Genomic DNA, 22,906 nt, shown 5'->3' with positions numbered 1-22,906 from the left:
CCTTAACACTGTCATGAAGACTGAAGGTAGTTTGATAACTGACTTCAAAAAATGTCATGAATATACCAACATAAGGTCAAATGATGCTGATGAAAAGAGTGTCCAGGGATTTCGGCAGTCAGAAAGTATGTGTTTATCATTAAACCGTAGTTGGCATATTTCATTATTTTTAGACAATCTCATTATTACTTCCTTTCAAACTTATTTCATTAATTTGTAATAGAATTTAAAATTATCAGTTACGGTTTAATTTATTTCGATTAAGCGCAGATCCGTAAGATCAAAGTGTCCTTTTAAGTTTATACGAAATGTAGGTATAGAATATAGTTACAAGTATATTATGACAATCAAAAGCTTTTGAGACAATACCGGTTTCGTTGGTACTCTACAAACTATAATTACAATGCACAAAGTAAAAAAAATAACTTTTTTATCTGACATCAATGAATCGGATGAATTGTTAATTATCAAACCCTAATACCGGGTTGCATGTAAAATGTATTAATAAAATGTAATGGACCAATCACAGGCCACAATGTAATGGACCTTTGGACCTTAGGTTCACTATTGATTTGTTAAGTGTTTAGTGACTGTTCGTGCAACCCAGTGAAACCGTGTATTTTTATGTAGTTAAACACCGGCGTAAGCGTATCAAATATTTTTCGATTATTATTCTTATAAACGAGCAAAGTGGTATAGTACAAAATACAAATGAATAATTCATATTATTATCGCGAACTCGCTATTCCAGATTGTTTAATGTTTATAAGTTATTACCGTCTTACGATTACATATATAATTTTGTTAACTTTATAATGACTTTTGAAATACTAAACAGACACAGCCGAGCAGGATAATTCATTACAGCTGGTAAAACAACTGAAAGAGAATCATCCACCGAGATTCACTGGAAAAACATTGGGCATGGCTATGACAACAATTATTACGACGGGGAAATCAAAACGTTTGAATGTGAATGGGTTTGAGGGCAAGAGAGAAAAAACAAAATCGTTGATTAAGATGATCGGACATAATGATCGGTCAGTCGAGGCAGCCACGGTAAAGAGCACGAGTCCTAAAGACATCAATAGTAGAGCTGGTGACAAAGATCAGCCGGCCGTGATCGGCCGATCTTCGTCAACCAGCTGCGGTACCAGGAGGTCATTGGCGACAATAACCAGGGTAGGCGATCAGACGGCGGACCCTAACCAGATCACGACGCCGTTCGTGCCGTTCACGCCCCGGACCCGAACTCAACCACGACTGACTTCCACCGGCAGCAAGTGCACGACCAATAAGTGGATTTGCGACGAGGATGTAGAGGATGAACCGGCGACGGAAGAGTCAAATGGTATCGGGACGGTATGGCAAGACGTCACGTTGCCCACGCGACTGCCCAAGTACCCAACGCCCATAGACCCAGTGACCAAGTTGTTTCTGAAAATGACGTCCAACGATAGATGGAGAAGAAGGCCCGCCGACAAATGCACCAAACCTTACTAGGCGCTGCAGCGAGAGCCGATGTCACGTTCCTCATTGTAACTGACCGGCGATTTAGCTTGTTGGACGGTGCTCAACCAGACATCTGTCACGCCATCGTGCACTGACCACTCGTTTCACCGCCAGCCGACAAACTGTGCCAAAGGGCCACGACTACGGATTAACGAGCTCGTGTTTGGTAATTTACTGTATAGTTATATTGGACCAAGATAAATTTTTTTATGTGACTCTTGCAATCAGCAAGTACAAAAAAGTTTTCAGACACGTTTTACTTCTGTTTGTGTATAATATCTATAACTATGTATAACACTTGCAAATAGCTATATAGTATATAGTATATATTATATTTATATTTATAAGGTTATAATGTACATTGTAAATAAATGTTTTGGTATCATCTATATCTAATATCATAAGGACGTTATGATGACGAACGCGACATCCACCGTTGCGGCGCCATAAAAGCTTTGGAGCATCTGTCGGTGGATCAGGTCCTCAATCTATGACACCGTTGTTCGACTGGTCATGGAACAAGCGTAATGGTACGACGACCGCGGATCCGTGGCAGATTACCGTTCAAAAGGCCTAAGAGCAGGTTAATTGCGATGGGGCACTTGACATCGACTCTCGCAGAGCCACGTAATAGGTTTGGTGCATTTATCACCGAGTCTTCTCCTCCATCTGTCGGTGGACGTCATTTGCAGGAACCACTTGGTCGATGGGCGTCGGGTACTTCGGCTGTTGCGTAGGCAACACAAAAACGTATGGCAACATAACGTCCCGATGGTATCCGACAGGTCCTTTCTCCATCTCCTCGTGGAACTTCAACTTCTTCGTCGAGAACCTGCTGCCGATGGTAGTCGGCCGATGAGCAGCTGCTGTTCGGTCGCCAGGTTCGACTCGACTGTCTGATCGCCTACCTATGTCATGGTCATCACTAACCTCCTGGTATCTCAGCTGGTTGATCGCCAGCTCTACCATTGACGTATTCGGTACCGTGGCCACCAAGTGTTCAACTGGCCGACTAGTTGAATCAACGATTTCAGTTTCTCAGTCTCAAACCAGTTAAACTTCAACAACCTTAATTTCTCCGTTATCATAATTTTTATCGTGGTCGTGGCCGATATTTTCTCGGTGAATATCGGCTGAAATGGATCATTTTATTTGACCATGTCTATTTAATATTATTATTATTAATTTTGTTGAAAACATAAAGAAACTTATTTCTAATTGGATTTGATTTTTTTCATTCCAGTAAAATTAACTTTACGTTTAAGGGCGTCGGAGCCGATGACTTCACAGGAAAAACTCTCACGCCCTGTAGAATAGTCGGATTTCGTTAATTTTTTTTTTATTTAAAAGAAGAGAACTTGATTCAGGTTAGTTTCCCGATTTTCAAAATTATAATTGTAGAAGCTTTTGAATAATGCACAATATTTGTTCTTTTTCAAACGTATTTTTCTACCATTATTTCAAGTAAAACGAAAATTCAGCCTTTGATCCAACCAGAAAAAATGTACTCTTCTTTCAATAAAAAGAAATTAACGAAATCTGACGACTATTCTATAGGGCGTGAGAATTGCTCCTGTGAAGTCATTTTCATTGATATATACACCATCGTATCGAATATGGAAAAAGCCGGTACCGACACCTCTAAGACTAAAGTTATGAAAGAAATTAATATTATTATTATTATTATACCTAATATGACTATACCCTGTTCCAAAAGAAAATGCAGGCAGCCACGGGTTAAACCAGTTTTTTTTTACTTAAGACTGGTGCGTCTTATTTTTTGGAACTGGATATAGAGCTAGAAAACTTATATTAAATGTCATATTCAGATGAAATTAGTCGTTTCATTCTCACCAAGTCCATAACTCACTAAAATTTTTTTATCAAAACTAAAACATAAACATTTTTAAATTAAAAATTCCTATTAATATTTCAACTGTCTACACTATAAATATCTTAAGAAAAGTAAAAACATTTTGAAAATTATATCATGTATTGTATAGGAAATGCTTATACAAACATTTGGGGAAAGTATCTAAGATTATTCGTTTTCAAATTAGGTACTTACAACAAAATAAGAAAATCAATTTAGTCAAAATCTTATTTTTCGTAAAAATTCCTGTTTTCGGTATTTTTTTCTTTATTCCCAATTAAAGTACGAGGGTAATTTTTTCCTTTAACTCCCCCGAGTTAGATTTACCGGAAAAGATATTGAAGTTGAAGATTGAAGCATTTTTGCAGACACAAAAATCATAAAAGTGATGCATAATTCTCGTTTTGAAAATCAGCATCGATTCTCAGAATTCTGCTCCGCTCAGAATGTAAAACAGTGGTCTATCCAAAAGTCAAATCTCGTGTATTGCCAACCGTTTTAGTTGTTATTGAAACGGCGACATTTTTAGGAGTCCTTATTTATACATTTTTGGGTCAAATGTATAAAATCCCGTTATATTACATTACTATCTATCACATATAGACTCACTGAAGTTTTCTAAAACAATTTCAAATCCACGCGGACCACACGTACTTAACATAATATCCTATCCTTAAATCCATTTTTCAAGCAGGTCTCTATAGTTGATGTTGTGGTCGCATAACAATATACATTTATTATGACCATAGGTCGGAACTAATTTTATGCGCAGACAATGTGACCGCTTGTAAGTACCTATCTAAAGTATCTGTTCTCACGTATGACTATTATACTTCAAATTCGTCATTGTTCATGATAATAGCAATGACTGAAATACTATAATATGTTATATAATATGAAGCACTTGTCTACTGTAAACATTGATCTATTGCTCTCGTGTCTGACGTGATATTTTTTAAACATTATTTTTATCACATAAGTGTGTAATCGCACAATGACCGCATAATCCGACAATATGATTATTACAGTTTTTGTTACAATGTTGTGATAATGTTATAGGATGCAACTTATAATTAATTAGTAAGCTAGCTGTGTCCATTTGTAGCCCACTTAAGGCGATCGCACTCACATCGGTGTACTTTGGCTGATAGACAATTGCTAATCTATTGTAAACAATCCACTGACGATCGATCAATCGTACATTCGTATAGATCCGTCTTAATTATATAAAAGCTATTTATAGTTATCATCATATCTACAAAAGTTGATTGCTGTTCAATATATGGTTGCTCATTATATATTATATGATATTATCAGTTCTCATTATCATGATCGACGTACCTAATGTAAGGTAAGCAATTTTACTTTTACAACATATTATAATCTTTTTAGTTTTATATTCACTTTTGTAATGCACCATAATATTATGTAGAGATGTACGTCGTACTTGCACAAACAACGTCATATAATGGAACAATTAACAATCATTACAATCTTAGATAACAAATAATTATCAAAAATGTATTGATATTAGTTTTATCAGCCTTTATAATCAAGCTAAAAAAATGTAATCTTATAAAATATGTATACATATAGAATAAAGAATGCTTAAAAATAAATGAGCCGTAACTATTATGATTTGTTCATAATATGTTTAAATAATTGTTATATTCTAAAAAGAGTTAATTTGAATAAAAGCTATATTGTATGTTTTTTAATAATTGTAACAATAACGGTACCTATACCAACCGATCAGGACAGTATAAAACAGATATGAATAATAATTACTTCTAAAAACTTGAACTCTGCAGCGAGTTGCAACGATGAATTATGTATAGTTTTATATGCGGGGTACTTACCCAATATCGTACGAGTATAAGGCACCGTAAATCGACCACAGATAGGAATTAATAAACGGTTACCGACTACGGTATAAAGGAAAAATTTAAATAAATAAAATGCACTCCAATGTTTGTTATCAGGTCAATATATTTTCTCAATCGAGGTATCTACATTATAATAATATATAGACATATCTAGTATCAACTTTAATCGGGTTGAATATAGACATATATAATATATGGTAAAATGGTCTCGAGTAAATTCGTAATACAATAATAAATAATAATAATAATAATAATATTATTATAATGTTGTAGACAAAGTGTCAGTTTTTTGAAGAACTATATTATAGGTACACAAACAATATACGTTAAAACTATATAATAACACGAAATATCCAGACATATCGTATAACAATACTTAAGCTTAATAACATAATATGATGATAATAAATATATAATCGAATTCAATAAAAAAAAAAAAAAAAAAACCGTTGGTAATATTATTTTACCGTCGAATAATAACAAGACGTCGTAGGCATAAAGGTACGCGTCGAAAACAGTCTGTATTATTTGTTATAATATGATAAGTCTGTATAACGTTAAACAAATTAGATCTAGGTACATATACTATTATAACATTACATACCTATTACAATATATTATTATTATTATTTACTTAAAAACTATGCGCATGATCTCTTATAGTCGTATACACTTAAGTCTATAATATAACAATAACACATCAATCGTCTAATACAGTAAAACGTGTTTAGTAACTTTGACGTGACAATATCATATATTATAATATAATGTACACGTATATTCGTATCAATCTAAAATTATATAGGCAATAATAATTTATATAGTGTGTATAGATGGCACGTAGAGTGTGTATAGTATTATACGTTAAATTAATATTATAACAATATTATAAATCACTAACGAACGCAATATTGGCGTATATGTATATGTACATTTATTATTATAATATTTATAGTTAATAGGTGGTATTGTACCACGTCTGGTACAATAATGAGTAACAAATATTATACTTAATAATCGCACACTGGACTACTCGATAATATTATATTGTCTTAAACTCTATATACGGCGTTCTACATAGTAAAACAAATGTATCGTACAATTATTATGATACGAGTTTATATAATAAATTATTTATAAACAGGTATACGTCATAATATTATTAACATATTATACTTTCGACGACCACGTTCTAAATACACTCGTCGACACGCGGCCGGGGACCGTTATCGAGTAGTGTTAGGGGTCGTCGCGGTGGTGGTGGTGGTGGGGGGGGGGGGGGTTGTCTCGTGTGCAGCGAGGGCTTACTGAGCTAGAGGCGTTGGCGGTCGTTGTTCCGGTGCTCACGTTATGGCGCACAACCGGGACTTGGTTTTGGTGGGTTTCCGGCCGGAAGCGGTTTGCGGATGCTGCGCGGTCGAGTTCTGGTGTTGCATGTGGTTCTGCTGCCCCATGAGCCTGCGCTGCTGCAACAGCCTGTTGATCACTATCCGGTACGTGGCCACCACGTTGCTCCTCGACCCTCGGGAACCGTGTTCGTCGAGCATGACGTCGGTTATGCCGAGGACTTCCAGCGCCCGCCTGGCGTTCGTCTCGGTGTCGGTGAGCTCGGCGCCGGCCGCCGTCGGGTAAGCGCACCACTGACCGTATACCGAGTTGTTGTTGAACCGTATCTGGTACGCGGACGCCTCCCGCAGCCAGTCGGACTTGAGCACCTGATCGATGTTGAACCGGTGTACGGGCGACGTGTTGAGCATGGACTCTGTGGAATGCGAAAAACGTACGTATAAAATATATTATAAATATATCGTTATGTTATGAGTATAGGGCTCGGATTACAGTGCATTTGCATCTTTTTTTTCAAATGTCTTACACGTATAATGCTCTCGTATGAGCACGTGCCACCAATTCCACCCTCCAACGGCTACGACACTGTTATACTGGATTTTACAGATTTTTTTTTACTGTTTCAAACAGCGGCGGATTGGTCCACCGGGATTTCCGGATATATATATATATATATATATATTGTATATAACTCTGTCGATATTTACTTAGATTACAAATTATTTGATGATATTTAACTGCGTGTCTACGTTGATTATTGTCATATACTCGTATCACTAATCACGATTTTGGATGTAATTTTTGCTGCACTAAGTAGTATACATGAGTTAATTTATATTTTATTTTAAATCATAGACATTTTTACAAAATGTTTATACAATTTGTTTAGTATTTTATATATTATTCTAAACGGAGAAATGAATGTATTGATATTATAAATTATGATAATGTGTTTTAAAAAAAATTGTGAGTCATCACTTTTTGAGGCAGTAAAATGTTTTGATTTTCTATTTCAACATCTTTTCTGGTAGGAGAGTGAATGTGGTTGGTAACTTGGGTGGTCATAAAAAAAAGTCACGTACTCACACATTAAACGTATATTATATTAAATAATAAATAAGAGAATTCCTAAAAAAAAAGGCTTTTTATGGAAAATTATTACAGTATAATGACCGGCCTGTCCACGATAATTTCCCGGGCCGAAATGTTTAGCCAATCCGCCCCTGGTTACAAAATAGGTATTGGGATTGGCGTTTACAAATCAGCAAAATAATGTAATCCTCTACGGTTTTATAACGTGCAATTTTTATGAACCTGTATGTAGACCGCGGTCTATTGCGAATTCATCCTACCCGGCTACTATAAATTATAATACACCCACACGTCTAGGCATCCGTTAATAGTATAAAGTAAGGTTTATGAATTATGACGATTGTTAACCTAAACGAAAGAACATTATATTTGATTTCGATTTTAGGGCATACGTAAACTACGCCCAAATTTTTATCCATGTTAAAAGGTACTTACAACTTAAGCTGTGCGCCGTTTGTAAACTATATAAAACTTTTGAATTATTAAAGTCACTATGATTGTGTACTTTTGCAATTATATCACAGAAATTATATTGTTGTCTAAAAATTCCAACACGTTATCGAATAGTTATTGCAGTAATACGGCATATACTGATGGCTTATCAATCACTACATTCGGCATGGAGCTACTTAGTACATGTCGTATTCAGTTTAATCAGTGAAGTCACAATGGCCGAACAATTTGTTTCGCAGCGCGAAAAAAGCTTGAAAATAATTGAAAAATTTAAATTTCGGAAAACTAATCGGCCTCTGAGTTACATATATTAAACTAAATAGTATAAATGTACCCTTTAAATACTAAAATTCTAAGACAAAAAATAAACGCAAAACGTTACAACATTTTGTACTTTTTAAGATTATATATTATTTTTAATTTTTAATTTTATTTTATTAATTATTTATGCTATAATATGGCTGTAACGAATCATATATATTAAAGATTGTAATTTTAGATTAGTAATTCTGTAATTTTGTTTAATTTTGCAAAAATATAGCTATTCAATTTTTAAAAGTTTAGCCGGGCGCAGTTTACATGTATGATTTCGTGTTTACCTGTACGTTGGGCGCAGTTTACAATCGCCGCGATTTTAGGTGAACCGTATTTATATTTCTAAAACTCTATTTATATTTATATTTCACCCTGATCGGGTGAAAACATCGGGAGACATCATTATTCAGATAGACACTATACTTCAGTGCCCACACTGCAGTTAAGCGTATAAAGTATGAAGAGTTACTGAATAATGTTGCATTCAAACGCCGGCGCATGTATATAATAATCGCAACGATATGACACGCTGTTTTTAGATTTTCCGTGCTGAAAACATTCACATTGCGATTACATATATACTTTTGGATTATCCCCACTCACCGTCGTGGCGCAGTAATCGGGTATACGATTTATTTGTTTTTTGCTCTTGTGTGTGCGTCTACCCGCCCGTGCTATAACAACCATTATGTGAGAAAATATTATCTTTTTACCGAATTTTCAGAAATTACAAATTTTGTTCTCGTATAATTTTACGATACATAGACGACGGGGGCCGAATAATTATTAAAACGACGCGTGGCTTATTCGCAAGCAAAATCTAACTTATATGTATACTGCACTCTATATGCATACCTACCTAAACAATAAGTAGGTATAGACGATCGGATTTCTAAGCCTAAATACAACACTTACAGTCCTTCCGTGTATACACACACACGAGTATTGATTCGCAAAACAACAATGCATAATGTACAACTGTGTGCTAACATATTATTAAAATACGAGCGGCGAGTGCGGTGTATTATGTAAACACATATTATACAGAGTGATCTCGGACGTATACAAAACGTGTTCGCAGCTCGTCTATTTTTTAGAGGGGTAATGAAGTCATCGGTTATGCTGTATCGGTTATGCTTGTATCCCCGCCATAAAACATCGAGCATTGTGTTTACCGTTTAGTGAATCGCCGTGTAGGTACATTGATGATATTATGTATTATAATAAATCATAATATCCTATGTATACCTACTATATTACCTCCTAGTACACGGCTTATGCACCTATTATTAGAAAACGTATTTTTAAAATGTTAATGTTTTTTTTATTCTCGTACTCTAATTAGGAATAGGTGTGTATTAAATGTGTATTATTATAGTCAATATATCTGCAGGCCATCTAAACGTGACACCGAAGTATTATCAGCAGACTCTAATGCTGTTGTTTTCGTTATATAGACGTTAGTTGTATTCATTAAATATTGTCCAGGTCAAAGTACTCTATTTAAACATGTGTCTGTGTTTGTAATGAGTTGATGGTTGGAAGTTCATTTGTGCGATGAACCGTCATAAATCATAATATATGCACGGCTCCTTTTTTAAATCAATATATTGTTAATGGCACGAGTGCTGTTATTGTAATATAATTATAAACCAACTACAAAGTATAACTATGCTAAATCAGTACGCATGCACACACGTATAATTGACATATACCTACCTAATTATATTATATTATTTATATATATGGTGTAGCCCGGGGTAGGTACACGTGTAAATATTTTGTGTTGTGTATACATCGGACACAATCATATATTATTATTATTATTATTAAATTTATTATCATCACAATTATTGTATAATTGTATGATCCACGTGACATTCAGGGCCGATTTCACCAACACGGTTAATCACAGTTAAAGTTAACCGGAGTTTTAATCGGCCGAATTTGGCTGGTTAAATATCTGTTATCAGCCGATTAAGCGTTAACCGTGATTAACTGTGTTGGTGAAATCGGGCCTCCGCCATTATCCTAACCGGCAGATTCTGTAGGTCGGGGGGTGTCGTGACCACTTCGGTCATACAAATTCCCGTCCGTACCACTGCGTACCAATTCGTACTCTACAGCCTACTGAAGGATAGAAAAATAAAACTCCAATATTTTTAAAATGGGCCGAATAAGTGTCGTACGTCAGAAAACCGAATTTCATTTCGTATAATAGGAGCCGATAATAATAATAATATCCTTAGCTTTAATTTTTCCGGTGACATTCCTCTACTCGTTCGGGAATTTTGCGAGACAAGGTTTCAACGCGAATAAAAACTAAGATTATCTCATTTGAGACCACTTTACAGTATAATATACAACTACACTATGTGTACATCGTCGTCTATGCAACCCGAACAATACAACCATCGATTATGAATACTTGTATTTAATATTTATAACCGACAATCCAACGTCTACGACGTCCTCCTAGTGACGGATCCGTAAATATTATCGTTATCAAACAAATTCTATCACTCAATCGCGGTCTATTAATATTTAACAATTTGTAGCCGTTACCTATGAGTGACTTTAACAGCTGGGACATAGACGCCGGCGCTTGCACGTTACCGGCCAGTATTGACCGTCTGAGCCCGGCCATGTTGTCGCCAAGGAAAGGCATCGTGGCGGTGGTCATGAAGAACAGCAGCACGCCCAACGACCACACGTCCACGGGACGGCCGACGTAACGCTCGTCCTGGAACAGTTCGGGCGCCGCGTACGGCGGGGACCCGCAGAACGTCTCCAACTTTTCGGCGTCTGTAAAACACGAAAACGGATTTATACCACCTCGACATGGTAATATGTTATCATCATTTGATAGGTAGGTACGTGGTGATCGTATATGGTTATCGTCGGACAACCGCGGACCAAGTACCTGAATAATATTTAACTATATCAATATATAGGTAAACGTATATATAGATCATACTATAGAATATATAGATGTTCGATTTATTGAAAAAATCCCCTTAAAAAAAATCTCGCCTAAACGTGCTGTACGCGTGTTTAAGAATAACATTATATCATTTATATTTTTAATACGCTTAAAGTAACCGTTAAAATAATATTATACTAGCGGAACGAATTTTAGGATTTAAAATATTTTCAATCCTCGCTGAAATAATATACAGGTATCTCAGTATAATATTCTCGTTTTTTCGTCATTACGATTTTCATCAACTCAAAATGAATCTTTGACTGTCATATTCATAAAGCTTGCTGCACCTTCACGTCTGCAACTTATATATAAGTACATACTTCAAGTATAAGGTATTCCGAATACGACGGCATAGTGTCATTATAGTGAAATACTAAAAATATCAATCGAAACGGTTTATGTCTCCGAATTAATTGCGTGATTAATTTTCTCATTTTCCTCCACGACCAATTACACATAATAGGTAATAATATATAGGTACGTCGGGGCATTTGATATTATTACTATAATTCCATATTATAATTTATAATATTATTAATTTATACTAGCGTTGGGAATAAAACAAATTGTAATACAATATAATCGCAATCAATATTATTACATCGAAACAAATTCGTTTGGGAAATTACAATTTTGCAGCTGTTCGAAGTCAGTGGCTGTGTAGACGTAGAATTATATTGTATCGGTAATTAATAGTTATTAATTATTATTATTGTGTAGGTATGTCATGTTATAACGACATCGAATATAATGCTCGTGTGTACGAAATATCATCGATGATAATACTAGCTATACGATAATAATATGTAAAATAAATAACAGTATGATTGTAATAATACTAAACACGTGTACACGGCTGATATAATGTTATAATTTAATCGATGTATTATAGTTAAATTGGAATTTTTGGAACATTAATGCGTTATGTGTGACGTCGAAGAGCTTCTATGGAATTTACTTATATACAGTGTATGTTATCGTTTCGAAACCGTTGTTTAGGGACCTTAAATACACGCGATATAGATAAAATTGAGAATAAAATGTAAATCAATAGATATAAAGACGAAACAAAAATCATTAAGTATTCTAATTTAAAAATTTCGATCATAGGTTTCGGTCGCGTCCAATGAATCCAATATTGGCCAATAGCGATCCTATTTTCATTTTAGATATGAGCTTCCATCATGATTTATCTATCTAACGGACGACAACAATATGCTTAATCGTTCCTATAATATAGTATGTTTATTTTAAATTATTTGTTCATAAAAATAATTATGGGCCCCGCTGAACATATTAAATAAAGTCGAGTCTCGGTAACTAGGACTTTATTTTTTCCCCTTCAAGTGTTTTTAAGTAATTTGTGTTTGAGGTGTGCACCAGTTATACGTATAACTCAAAAAATACATGAGTAATACGTTTATTTTTATTTCTCCCTCGAGATTCGAGTTATCGAGACTCGAATGTTATTTAACTTGTTGGAAATAATGATATTATAAGTAAATATTTCTTAGTAAGTACTCGAGACTGTGATGCTAAAACCGAAGTCTCCTAATTTGGCGACGCCTCTGGAGCTCAAGAACACGTTCTCCGCTTTGATGTCTCTGTGAACGATGTTGCGGTCGTGCTGCAGAATGGGGAACATGGACGGACAAAAAATACGAATTAATAAATTATCATAGATACGAACGAAGGACGGCGGTAAGAAAATTTATTCACCAGGTGTTTGACGGCCAACACGATCTGAGAGAAAATGTTTTTCGCCTCCGACTCGTGCATTCTGCCCTCGGATATCAACCTCTTGAATAGTTCTCCGGCCGCCGCGTGCTCCATTATCAAATAGTATTTCGTGTACGTCTCGATCACTTCGAACAGTCTGTAATGGGGTTTATTCTGTATTATAATATTGTATTGTATAGTGCACATTTAGTGTGAGATTTGTGGGGGGGGGGGGGGGAGGAAGAAGGGAAAGAAACGTTTATTGATTTCATATAAATTTAGGGCTAGGGACTTTGTGCCCTTAATAACCTTAAAATATGCATTCATTTATGCCCTAAAAAAATCACTAAATATACACTTAAAATATGCTCAATCACATAAATAGTCTCTCAAAATATGCCTTAAAAACCGAAACATTTTCACTAGGCTAAATATAAGAAAAATATTTTTATCGGTAATATTATTAATTTTTGTTGTACAAAATAAACATAAATGTTCGTTGTATAAAAATCAAATTAATTTATTCAATCGATCCAAATCGATATTTATATTTTCAGACTTCAGGTTTTTTTTAAGCTTGTCTAAAAAAAATCAAAAATTCCATTTATTAATTTTCTATTTATTTTTCTATATTTAATTTAATAAAACATACTAAAATTACTACCCAAATTAATAGTTGTATTAATGTACAACATCGTGTGATTATGTTTGATAAAATCATATCGGTGGTTCATATAATTTCAACTATAAATGGTACCGCAGACGAGGAAAACACAACCCACACTAATTTCTTTGAATATTCTTTTAGGTGTAACTACAATCAATTTTTTTTTACAAAATTCAAAGAAAAATTATATTCTAATTAAAAAATGTATGTAAAATATGCACTCAAAATGAGAATATAACAAAATATGCACTAACACGTGAAGAAATGAAGTAAAATATGAAGGAAAGAGTGAAATAATATGCTAAATACGGAGAAAATAAAATTTTTGTAAAATAGATTATTGTGTCACTGAGCTATGTTTGGAATGAATATTGGTACACATGCAACCAGCTATGAGTCCCCTAGCCCTATAAGTTATACTATACCTATAAGATTTTGTATAATATAAATCGGGTGGAGAGAAATGAAAATAGAAAGAAACAAAATATAATATGAATGAATACGGCACATTACAATAATATCACGCACACAATATGTGATGAAAACATGTGAAATATATGTATTATATAGATGCAGTGGCCAGTTTTACCGAATAACGTTTTGATGATGTATCGATTCCATTACGGATATCTCCCGGGATAGCATTTTCTTCGCTTTCGCCGTCAATTTGGTCTTGTCTAATATTTTGATTGCAACTCGTTCTGAAAGTATAAAATTATAATGTAACAATAAAACGAAATTCGTATTATATACATTCGTCGGCTGTAAAAATGTGGTGCGGCGTACCTACCAATACGAAATAAAAAGTAACACATTTTTTTATTGTTCATTTTTTTTTTTTACTTCTTTTGACTGTAGGTACACCGCTCTGTTCTATAGAAAATGAAAAGTCGTAATAAGGAAAACGATTATAATACAAGTGCGTAAAATATTAATAATTATTATATACGAATGATTTCGGTTATTTGTTTAAGTATTATATAACATGTTTCTTTATTACGACTTTTGATTTTTGCATTTTTTTTTTCACTCTATAAACCTATTATATTATGATTTATTTGTGTATGCATAGTGCATACTACTGTGCACGTTTTATGAATACTGACAAATGACAATTAATATTAAACGATTGCATAACAGTATAAAAATATTTAGTATTTATTTTTTTACGACTCAAATAATTGTTAGTAAATATGTTAAAATGTTAAATAATATAATTGTATTCATAATCTACGAAGAAAATTATTGAGATGATATCTAACTAATTATTAGTTATTTCATTTTTTTTCCACAGCATAATTACATCTAAAATTCGTCTCTATAATTATTTTGTATTATTAATATTCCATCAATAATAAAAAATAAACAATATAATATGTATGTTACTTAAAAGGAGTATTAAGCTCAATTAAGTCGTAGATGTAGGTATTACTAAAGTATTACTTGGTAGTAGGTATATTTCAAAATTAGCGCGGTATAAAATAATATATATTAAAATACAGTACCTAATATTATATTATAAAATACATAATGATAAGTTTTGCAGTTTTATACTTAGAGCTAATAAAAAAAAAAAAAAACGGTAGTTAAAAACCGATAACCTAAACGTGGTACTGAAAAACAAATTCATTCGAACGTTGCAAAATGCAATTCACGAATTTCTTCTTGGACATAATATTATTATCTTCGTACATTAGCTCCATAAGCGCACACTATATAATAATTCTATGGACTACCTAGGTACACGTATAATAATGAAAACAAGGCGTGTCAATATACTTGTGTATTTTTGAAAATATCGATTCTAGTGTCATTTATAAATATCGTCAAAGTGTTTCATTTGATCCGTTTAATCAGTCAAGGTCGCGGCCCTAGGTACCTTTGGTCAACTCGTGGTATCCAGTTTTCACTTGCGAAAAATTCCCCTTGCCCAACTCTCCGCTGAGCTTGTACAGGCCGATCCTCTTTCCCACGGCCGTGTCGGTCTGCCATTTCCGGTCGTTGTCCAAGTTGTCGATCGCCTTTCGGTAAGCTAAAATCGGTACAACGAAAACTTTGAACGAAACTCCGTTGGTGTATAATATATAGAGTTCTACGTATATGATGTGTAGCTGTGGCATTTATATATTATTATAAGTACCTATTATAAGTATACGGTATATTCGTGCGACGGTGGACTTACCTGTTAACTTTGTTGGAGACGCCTTCTCCTCGGAAGACTCGCACAAGGTCATCGTCGTAACGTCATCGCGTGTTCTCTGAAACAAACCGAAACACTCAATAATAACATAATATTATATGAAATATACACATTCGCATTCTTCGCGATCCTGCCCTTCTCCCATTATCATTATTATTATTATTATTGTTGTTATTAATATGTAATATAGAGGTATCTCTAAAGTAGAGCAGTATTATAATGCTATTTTACAATAATATTCTTACGTATAGTGTCAGTATTATAGCGGTATAGTAAACACAAAACGCTACTCTCGATGTATTGTACACAGACAAGTCCTATTTATGTACCTACGGCGTGCATTTCATATTATTTTAATACCCATCAAAATAGATTGTATACGCACATAAACATACCTATATTACCTATATATAGGTATATAATGTATAACCCAGAACACTATATATGTATATATAATCCAGAACCCTGTATATATATATATATTACTTATGTAAGTAATGTATTTTATATAATAATATAATAATAATAATACGTTATAATACGCACCGTTGTACTTAGGCATACCCAAACATGTATATAATGTATAAAATAATATAGTGACGAACACGCGACGCGGTAAAGACGAAAAGCAACTGCCACGAATTACGCCCGACGTACACAATCTTTATGACGATTATTATTATATCGGACGTAATGAACAATAACGATTATATATTATTATTATCTATAAATAATAGCTCTAATGGTGTTTTTTTACGTACATACTTATCAATTATGATGGTTTTGGAAAAAAATTCTTTTTCACGTAAATAATTTCCACTTCGTAAACAAGTTTCTTCGACAGAGTGCTATCATCATTGTTATTGTTATTGTTGTGCGCATATTCCAGACGAATAATACACCGTCAAACCGATGACGTTGAGCACTATATTATAATTATTATTATTTATTTTTGGTTTTGATTTTGATCTGTTCGAACTGCGATAACAGCTAAGTAAATTGTTGACCGAAATCCATCTTAATAATATACAGTATTGTGTATATGTATTATGATTTCCATACACATAAGTCATAATATTCTAATATTTAGTCAACTGATAGGTATAGGTAATAAAATCCGCGCTCTGACACGATGCGCATAAAATGTAGAATACCCATATTATATCTTTTCGCGTTATTTTTATTATTTACGCACTCTATTGATAACTTGACGTATTGACTGCGGTTTGTCGTTGTCGACACCATCGCTGCATTTTTCATACACCTAAGTAACACATAATATTCCTCAACTCGCGGTTGTTCAACACTCGCTCGGCTCATTCCGTAAGTCTCGTGCTGAATAACGTGATAATTGCACTCGCACAGATACGTAATAAATGAATACATCTGCATATTATAAATGTGCAACGTTTAAATCGAAATACAAGCGACAGGTGCGAATATTATACATATAGATATCTGTCTTCTCTCTGTCGGCTCCAACATAATATGCCGTGGTGCTGCTGCAACGTAACATCAAAATAATAATCTCATAATATTATTCCGCAATAGAGACCTAATTAGTCGGCGAGCTCGGAGGCCTAAAGCAAATAGCCCCCTCAGGCACACGGAAAACTAATAACTTATGCGTGACGTAACACGAAATTACATCACTTCGAAGACGTCGATGAATCTCCACCACCGGCCGACGCAACGTCACAAGTATGCGTCGGTATAAAAAAAATCAAAAAAAAAATCACCATAAGTCTTATAATATTTTATAGTCTCTTATCGCCCTGCTCTAATGGAATGCCACTGCGGGTATTCTAAACCATTTAAATAAATTAATTGCACCGTGATATAATTATATTCATGCAAGAGCCATCGCGGTGGGTGGGTGGCATTTTTATCAAGGCAATCACGTTTTAATGCCTTTATAATCACATATGCTCATTGCATAAACATTAAGTAGATTGTATGCTTTGTATGTTTAAAAAACTAAAAAAATATTATTAAACTAATATTAATATATAACATTGTGTACATAAACGAGAACGAAGATAGTAATAATAATATGTGTCAGTGGCGTGATTATCTACACTTCTATAATAGTAAGTACATACTTAGTAATAGCCCAACTGCAATATGATATATATATAGGTACACACACGTAAAAGCTATTGTAGAAGTGGCGCCCCAAGGCCAATTTCAACAGGAGGGGGTGGGAACTCAATATTATATTGAAAAATATACTTTACACTTAGATATATAATATATATATATACGTAAATTTTTTTAAGTATAATAATAGGGATTCCATCATAAAAATAATTGGCCTATGATGAATTTTAGTATTCTCACATTAGAATTGTATCTGTATTTAATCGGTTGCATTATATTATTTGTTTTCGTTGTCCGTAATGGCCTTTGATTGTTGGTGGTTTTTGAACGAAGTACTGTGTGACAGGTAGGCAGGGGTGAGGTACTACACATCAATGTATGTTATTTTCGTTAAAACACCGAATGTGACGCATATTGGTTGCGATTGCTTGGCGATGTGGTATAGAAGAAGTATGAGACGTATGACGTGTTTCACTGTCCTGTTCGTAAGTCTGACAGCTATTGCTTACAATTGTCTAGACTCGTTGGCTGTTGACAACTTTGATATTTGTTTATTTTTTTTTTTTATATATTTCGAGACAATAAATGAGTAAACCATACCACCAAATATTAATAAATTCTGTTTCAGCAGTATTTTTTGGCATACCATACGACTATTAGTATACCATATACCGTAATAAGTATATATATATATATGTATACGGGTACTCGTGTGCCTACATACTTGGTCAGTTATATACGATAATTCATAGAAACAATTAATTGAATCGCTATATTTTTCTAAAGTAGCACCTACATATAATAATGGCGCATAAAATTAATATCAATGAAGGGTGAACGCTACTCACCTGGGAAGGTTACACCCGATCTTGAGCACCCCCGGACACAAATTTTGATACAGCTGATAATGTAGCGAACCCTAAATTTTGTTTTTCTATAGAATATTTTATTGTCGTATAACGTCGATTGGCGGTTACCTACCTACTGACATAACAACCATCGTATATACGCGATATGCTGACGGATTTCCTTGTTTCGGTCCTATGCCTCCGAACGCGGTTATTACTAATTAGTAATTACTAATTACCGTTAGATAGTAATTTTACAATGTACTTTTGGTGGCTGCTTGGCACATATAATGATCAAATCCCACGTATTGCCAAAAAAAAAACCGACACACGGAACAGCGGGAAAGCGTGATGTGCAACGATTTCCGTACGCGGCGAGATGTTCAGAATTTTCTTAAAAACACCAAACAGGTTTTAAAAGTGAAACTCGATCACTTACTGCGTTACGCGATGTGATGATTAGCGCCCCAACGGATCCGTTTCGTTACCTGTTCTAAATTGCGATTCAAGGTCATGCGATGAACACTATAATGATGTATTATCGTTTACGTATGTTTACACGTGTTTAGGTCTAATTAAGACAAAAGACGAAAATTATATAAAGACGTCACGACCGCGCGTTACACATTGAATCATTATATATATATATGGATTAAGTGGACCCTTACCTAGAGGTCCAATTGAGGCATATATTATAATTATTACATAGGCACCTATATTATTATCATTGTTTATATTATTTCAACTTCAATAAAACAATACTGTACATAATATGTTTATATGTCATATTATTGGCGTGGCCCGTTTTGTACGTCATATATAAATAAATAAATATTATGTACACAATAAAACCGTTCGCCGCTCTGTTTGGTTAATATAGTAAATAGTAGAATAATATAATTTGTGTAAAGAATTCAGGGTTGTTATGTTTAAAGCATGAATTTAAAACATTTGTTTTAAACGTTCTGTTCATTGCTTAAAACAAATAAAACATATGTTTAAAACAGTGCAAAGTTCAAGTGAATATTGAGTTTTTTTTTTGGTTTATAATACACGGCATATTGGCATATAAGTAAATTATATATTAAATTAAAATTAAGTTATTTTAAATATATGTAGGTACTGTTTAAACATTGTTTTCAGCCGTTTAAAACTTAAACAATTTATTTTGTTTAAGACATCGTTTCAAACAGAAAAAACAGCTTAAAACAAAAAATACACCAACTTTGGACTAAAGATCAACCTACTTTTGCAGGAAGCACACCGCAAGTCGAGGAATATTTTTCACTGACACATAAATGACGACGGTTATATTATACACCACATCGCGGTGTAAGTATATAGTGTATAATATTTTTCACGTACGTCATTGTTGTACCAAGCTCGGCTGACGTATACGTTTTAATCACGTGGAACATGATATGTTAGTGCTTCTATATAGGTCGTAGTGTTGCTTTTATTTTTTATTTTGATTAATTGACAAATAAGTACACGAGTAGACGCGTTGGGGTGTTGTTTCTTCGTGAATTTTCATAAATAATATTATAATAACATATAACATTTTTTATTTTTACCTCGCGCGCCGATCGATTTTTCCGAGTACTCGGCGATCGATGGAAAATCCTAACCGGGAACGTATAGTTGTCGCCCCATAGAGCGATCGAGTTTCAGTCACCATATTGTTCCACTATACCTGTACGACGAAGGGGATGTGAAGTTTAAAGTTTTTATACCGCGCAGTAACGCATAACGGCCAACTTTTCGTCAAATCCCAAAATACAAATATTATACTGTTATACAATATATAACCGTAGTATGACACTAACGTAAGCATGAATTATCGATATCCCAGACAGTTATGTAGGTACACAAACTATATACATCAATATTGACAAAGTCCACTCGAAATCTATGTGGATATCCAGGTAAATATTTACTGTAAATATTACTTGCAAGTTGTAACGTTGTTGTTTTATATGTCCTATATATGCGTGTGCGTGTGTGTTTCGTTCTAAAAATTTATCTGAAAAAACGTACCTATTTTATCTAAGGTTATGCGGTAAAGTTCTTGTACATGATAATCTTACAATAATTTTCGCTCTCCGTTTTTAATTTGTATTCTAGCTGATATTGATATACAACACAGATTACAATATATAACATGATGATGATGGGGTACGGCAACACTTTAATGCATCATATTATATTATTATTAACATAAGAAAAGTGTTATTTATTTTTTTAACTCGAACTCGCTCGGTTATAAAATTTTAAATATATACGTAAGCAGCTTGGAATGAATACTAATTTTTTACACGGGAATTCAGGAAAGACTATACGTAAGGAATTCAATCAGATCTTTTCGCCATTTCTCTAAACGACGGTAGTTGTAAACTTTTTAAGCTAGCCGTTGTTATAACAACCTCGGTACACACATTTATTACACATTAGTTGCAGGTGCTTACATTAAAAAAAGCAATATATGCATATATAGGTACGCAAGAAGTGTTGAATTAAGGCAATTTTTCTGGGTGAGGGTGGGCTCACTTTTTTTCATTTGTCGTACATATTAGTATCATGAATTATAACAGTCATAACAAATTGCAATAAAGAAATTTTAAAATTTAGAAATTATTACAAAACAATTAATAATTCTATTGAGCGCTCAGTATTATTGTTATAAGTTCTAGTTGGCAATCGTAACGACAGTAGGTATTGTACATTTAATAAATACCTACATTTCGTCGACATTTATCAGGTGGGGGAGGGTGGTATATGGAATTTCAGGGGGACAATTCTCCCCTCTAGAGTATTCTTGGATTCAACTCGTTGCGACGTACGTGCGCGTGGTAATGTGATATACCTGGTTTAATACAATATATTATACCATATAGGATACCGCGTATAGTAAGTATGTACATATAAGTTGGTACTCACGGCGGGTTTCCTCCAGCAAAATGTCGGCATCTTCGTCTGTCACCGCGGAACACTACCACGGTTATAACACTGTTCGGAATACTCGGTTCCGGTGATTATATAATATATTTATATTATATTACTCTGACGACGACGGCGGCGTCGACGATCGCGAATCTATCGCTGCAACGTCTCGCGGTCTTCGCCCGACGCGGTACAGCCGTGACTCGGGCGGAAAACAAAAGTAATATAATAATAATAATATATAATTTAATACATTATCGCGTCGTTATATTATTATTATACGCGTAAGGTTATTACGGGAGAAGAACGACGACGACGACGATAACAAGGCGGCGGCGTACATAATAATATAGGTGTGCCCGGCAGCTCGAGCATGTGTAGAATAACACGCGTACATAAGGTAATAGACTTTATGATATTTTTACTATGGCAAATAGCCGCGAGCCCGTGAACTTCGCACTCCCGCGTTGGAGAGCAGCGAATGAACGTCTACTGTTCGGCGAGATTAGAAACGCGTCAGTGTGCATGATTGGTATATGTGTGTAACCTATGTACACTTTCGGGTCCTGCGTCTTATCGCGCCTTGGTACCTACATATTTCGGTAATAACTATATAATAATAATAATGGTTATAGTAACCCACGCGTTTGATACGGCCCACGCGGGGTAAAGAAGACGTCTTTTTGTGACCAGGGGGGGGGGGGGGCGGAGGGGTGTATTCGTACGAAATATAATAATAATGCGATACGAAACACTGCACAGGTAGGTACACGTGTGGATTATTATAGCGTCGGTTCGTTTTGCTATTATTACTCCATAACGTGCTCCGCGGTTCACATGCGATTATGTGATATCGTGATATACTTACAAATGGTATATAACTATATAAGTAATATGTGTATTATTTTTATCCAGCTGATAAGAACGCCCGATCAGGATTTCGTTAAATATAATATAATATAGATATT

The 22,906-nt window shown here is 34.3% G+C and overlaps 2 protein-coding genes across 5 annotated transcripts in view; one reads left to right on the top strand and one right to left on the bottom strand.

The window, feature by feature from the left end:
- Window positions 1-924: 924 nt before the first annotated feature.
- LOC132938849 (uncharacterized) lies at window positions 925-1,503 on the top strand. Its single transcript, XM_061005852.1, has one exon. It carries the CDS (start codon window positions 925-927, stop codon window positions 1,501-1,503), a length of 579 nt encoding a protein of 192 aa, XP_060861835.1.
- A 4,004-nt stretch (window positions 1,504-5,507) lies between these two features.
- The window catches only part of LOC132938559 (serine/threonine-protein kinase NIM1-like), a 55,020-nt gene continuing 37,621 nt past the window's right edge, over window positions 5,508-22,906 (bottom strand). The window contains exons 1-8 of one of the 4 annotated variants that reach the window (XM_061005469.1): window positions 21,936-22,351; window positions 16,033-16,108; window positions 15,730-15,882; window positions 14,440-14,551; window positions 13,184-13,340; window positions 12,986-13,091; window positions 11,044-11,283; window positions 5,508-7,033 (exon numbers count right to left, since the gene is read on the bottom strand). In XM_061005469.1, coding sequence (XP_060861452.1) covers window positions 6,615-7,033; window positions 11,044-11,283; window positions 12,986-13,091; window positions 13,184-13,340; window positions 14,440-14,551; window positions 15,730-15,882; window positions 16,033-16,108; window positions 21,936-21,965 — 1,293 coding nt within the window. In that variant the 5' untranslated portion in view covers window positions 21,966-22,351 and the 3' untranslated portion in view covers window positions 5,508-6,614. Of the gene's footprint in view, window positions 7,034-11,043; window positions 11,284-12,985; window positions 13,092-13,183; window positions 13,341-14,439; window positions 14,552-15,729; window positions 15,883-16,032; window positions 16,109-16,596; window positions 16,730-18,998; window positions 19,018-21,935; window positions 22,352-22,906 lie in introns of those variants that run through there. The other 3 variants (XM_061005473.1, XM_061005472.1, XM_061005471.1) reach the window with 3 other exon arrangements.

Source organism: Metopolophium dirhodum, chromosome 2, assembly GCF_019925205.1.
Source record: "Metopolophium dirhodum isolate CAU chromosome 2, ASM1992520v1, whole genome shotgun sequence".
Taxonomy (NCBI): Eukaryota; Metazoa; Arthropoda; class Insecta; order Hemiptera; family Aphididae; genus Metopolophium; species Metopolophium dirhodum.
The sequence above is the reverse complement of the archived record's forward strand: the minus strand, read 5'-3'. Positions and strand labels throughout refer to the sequence as shown.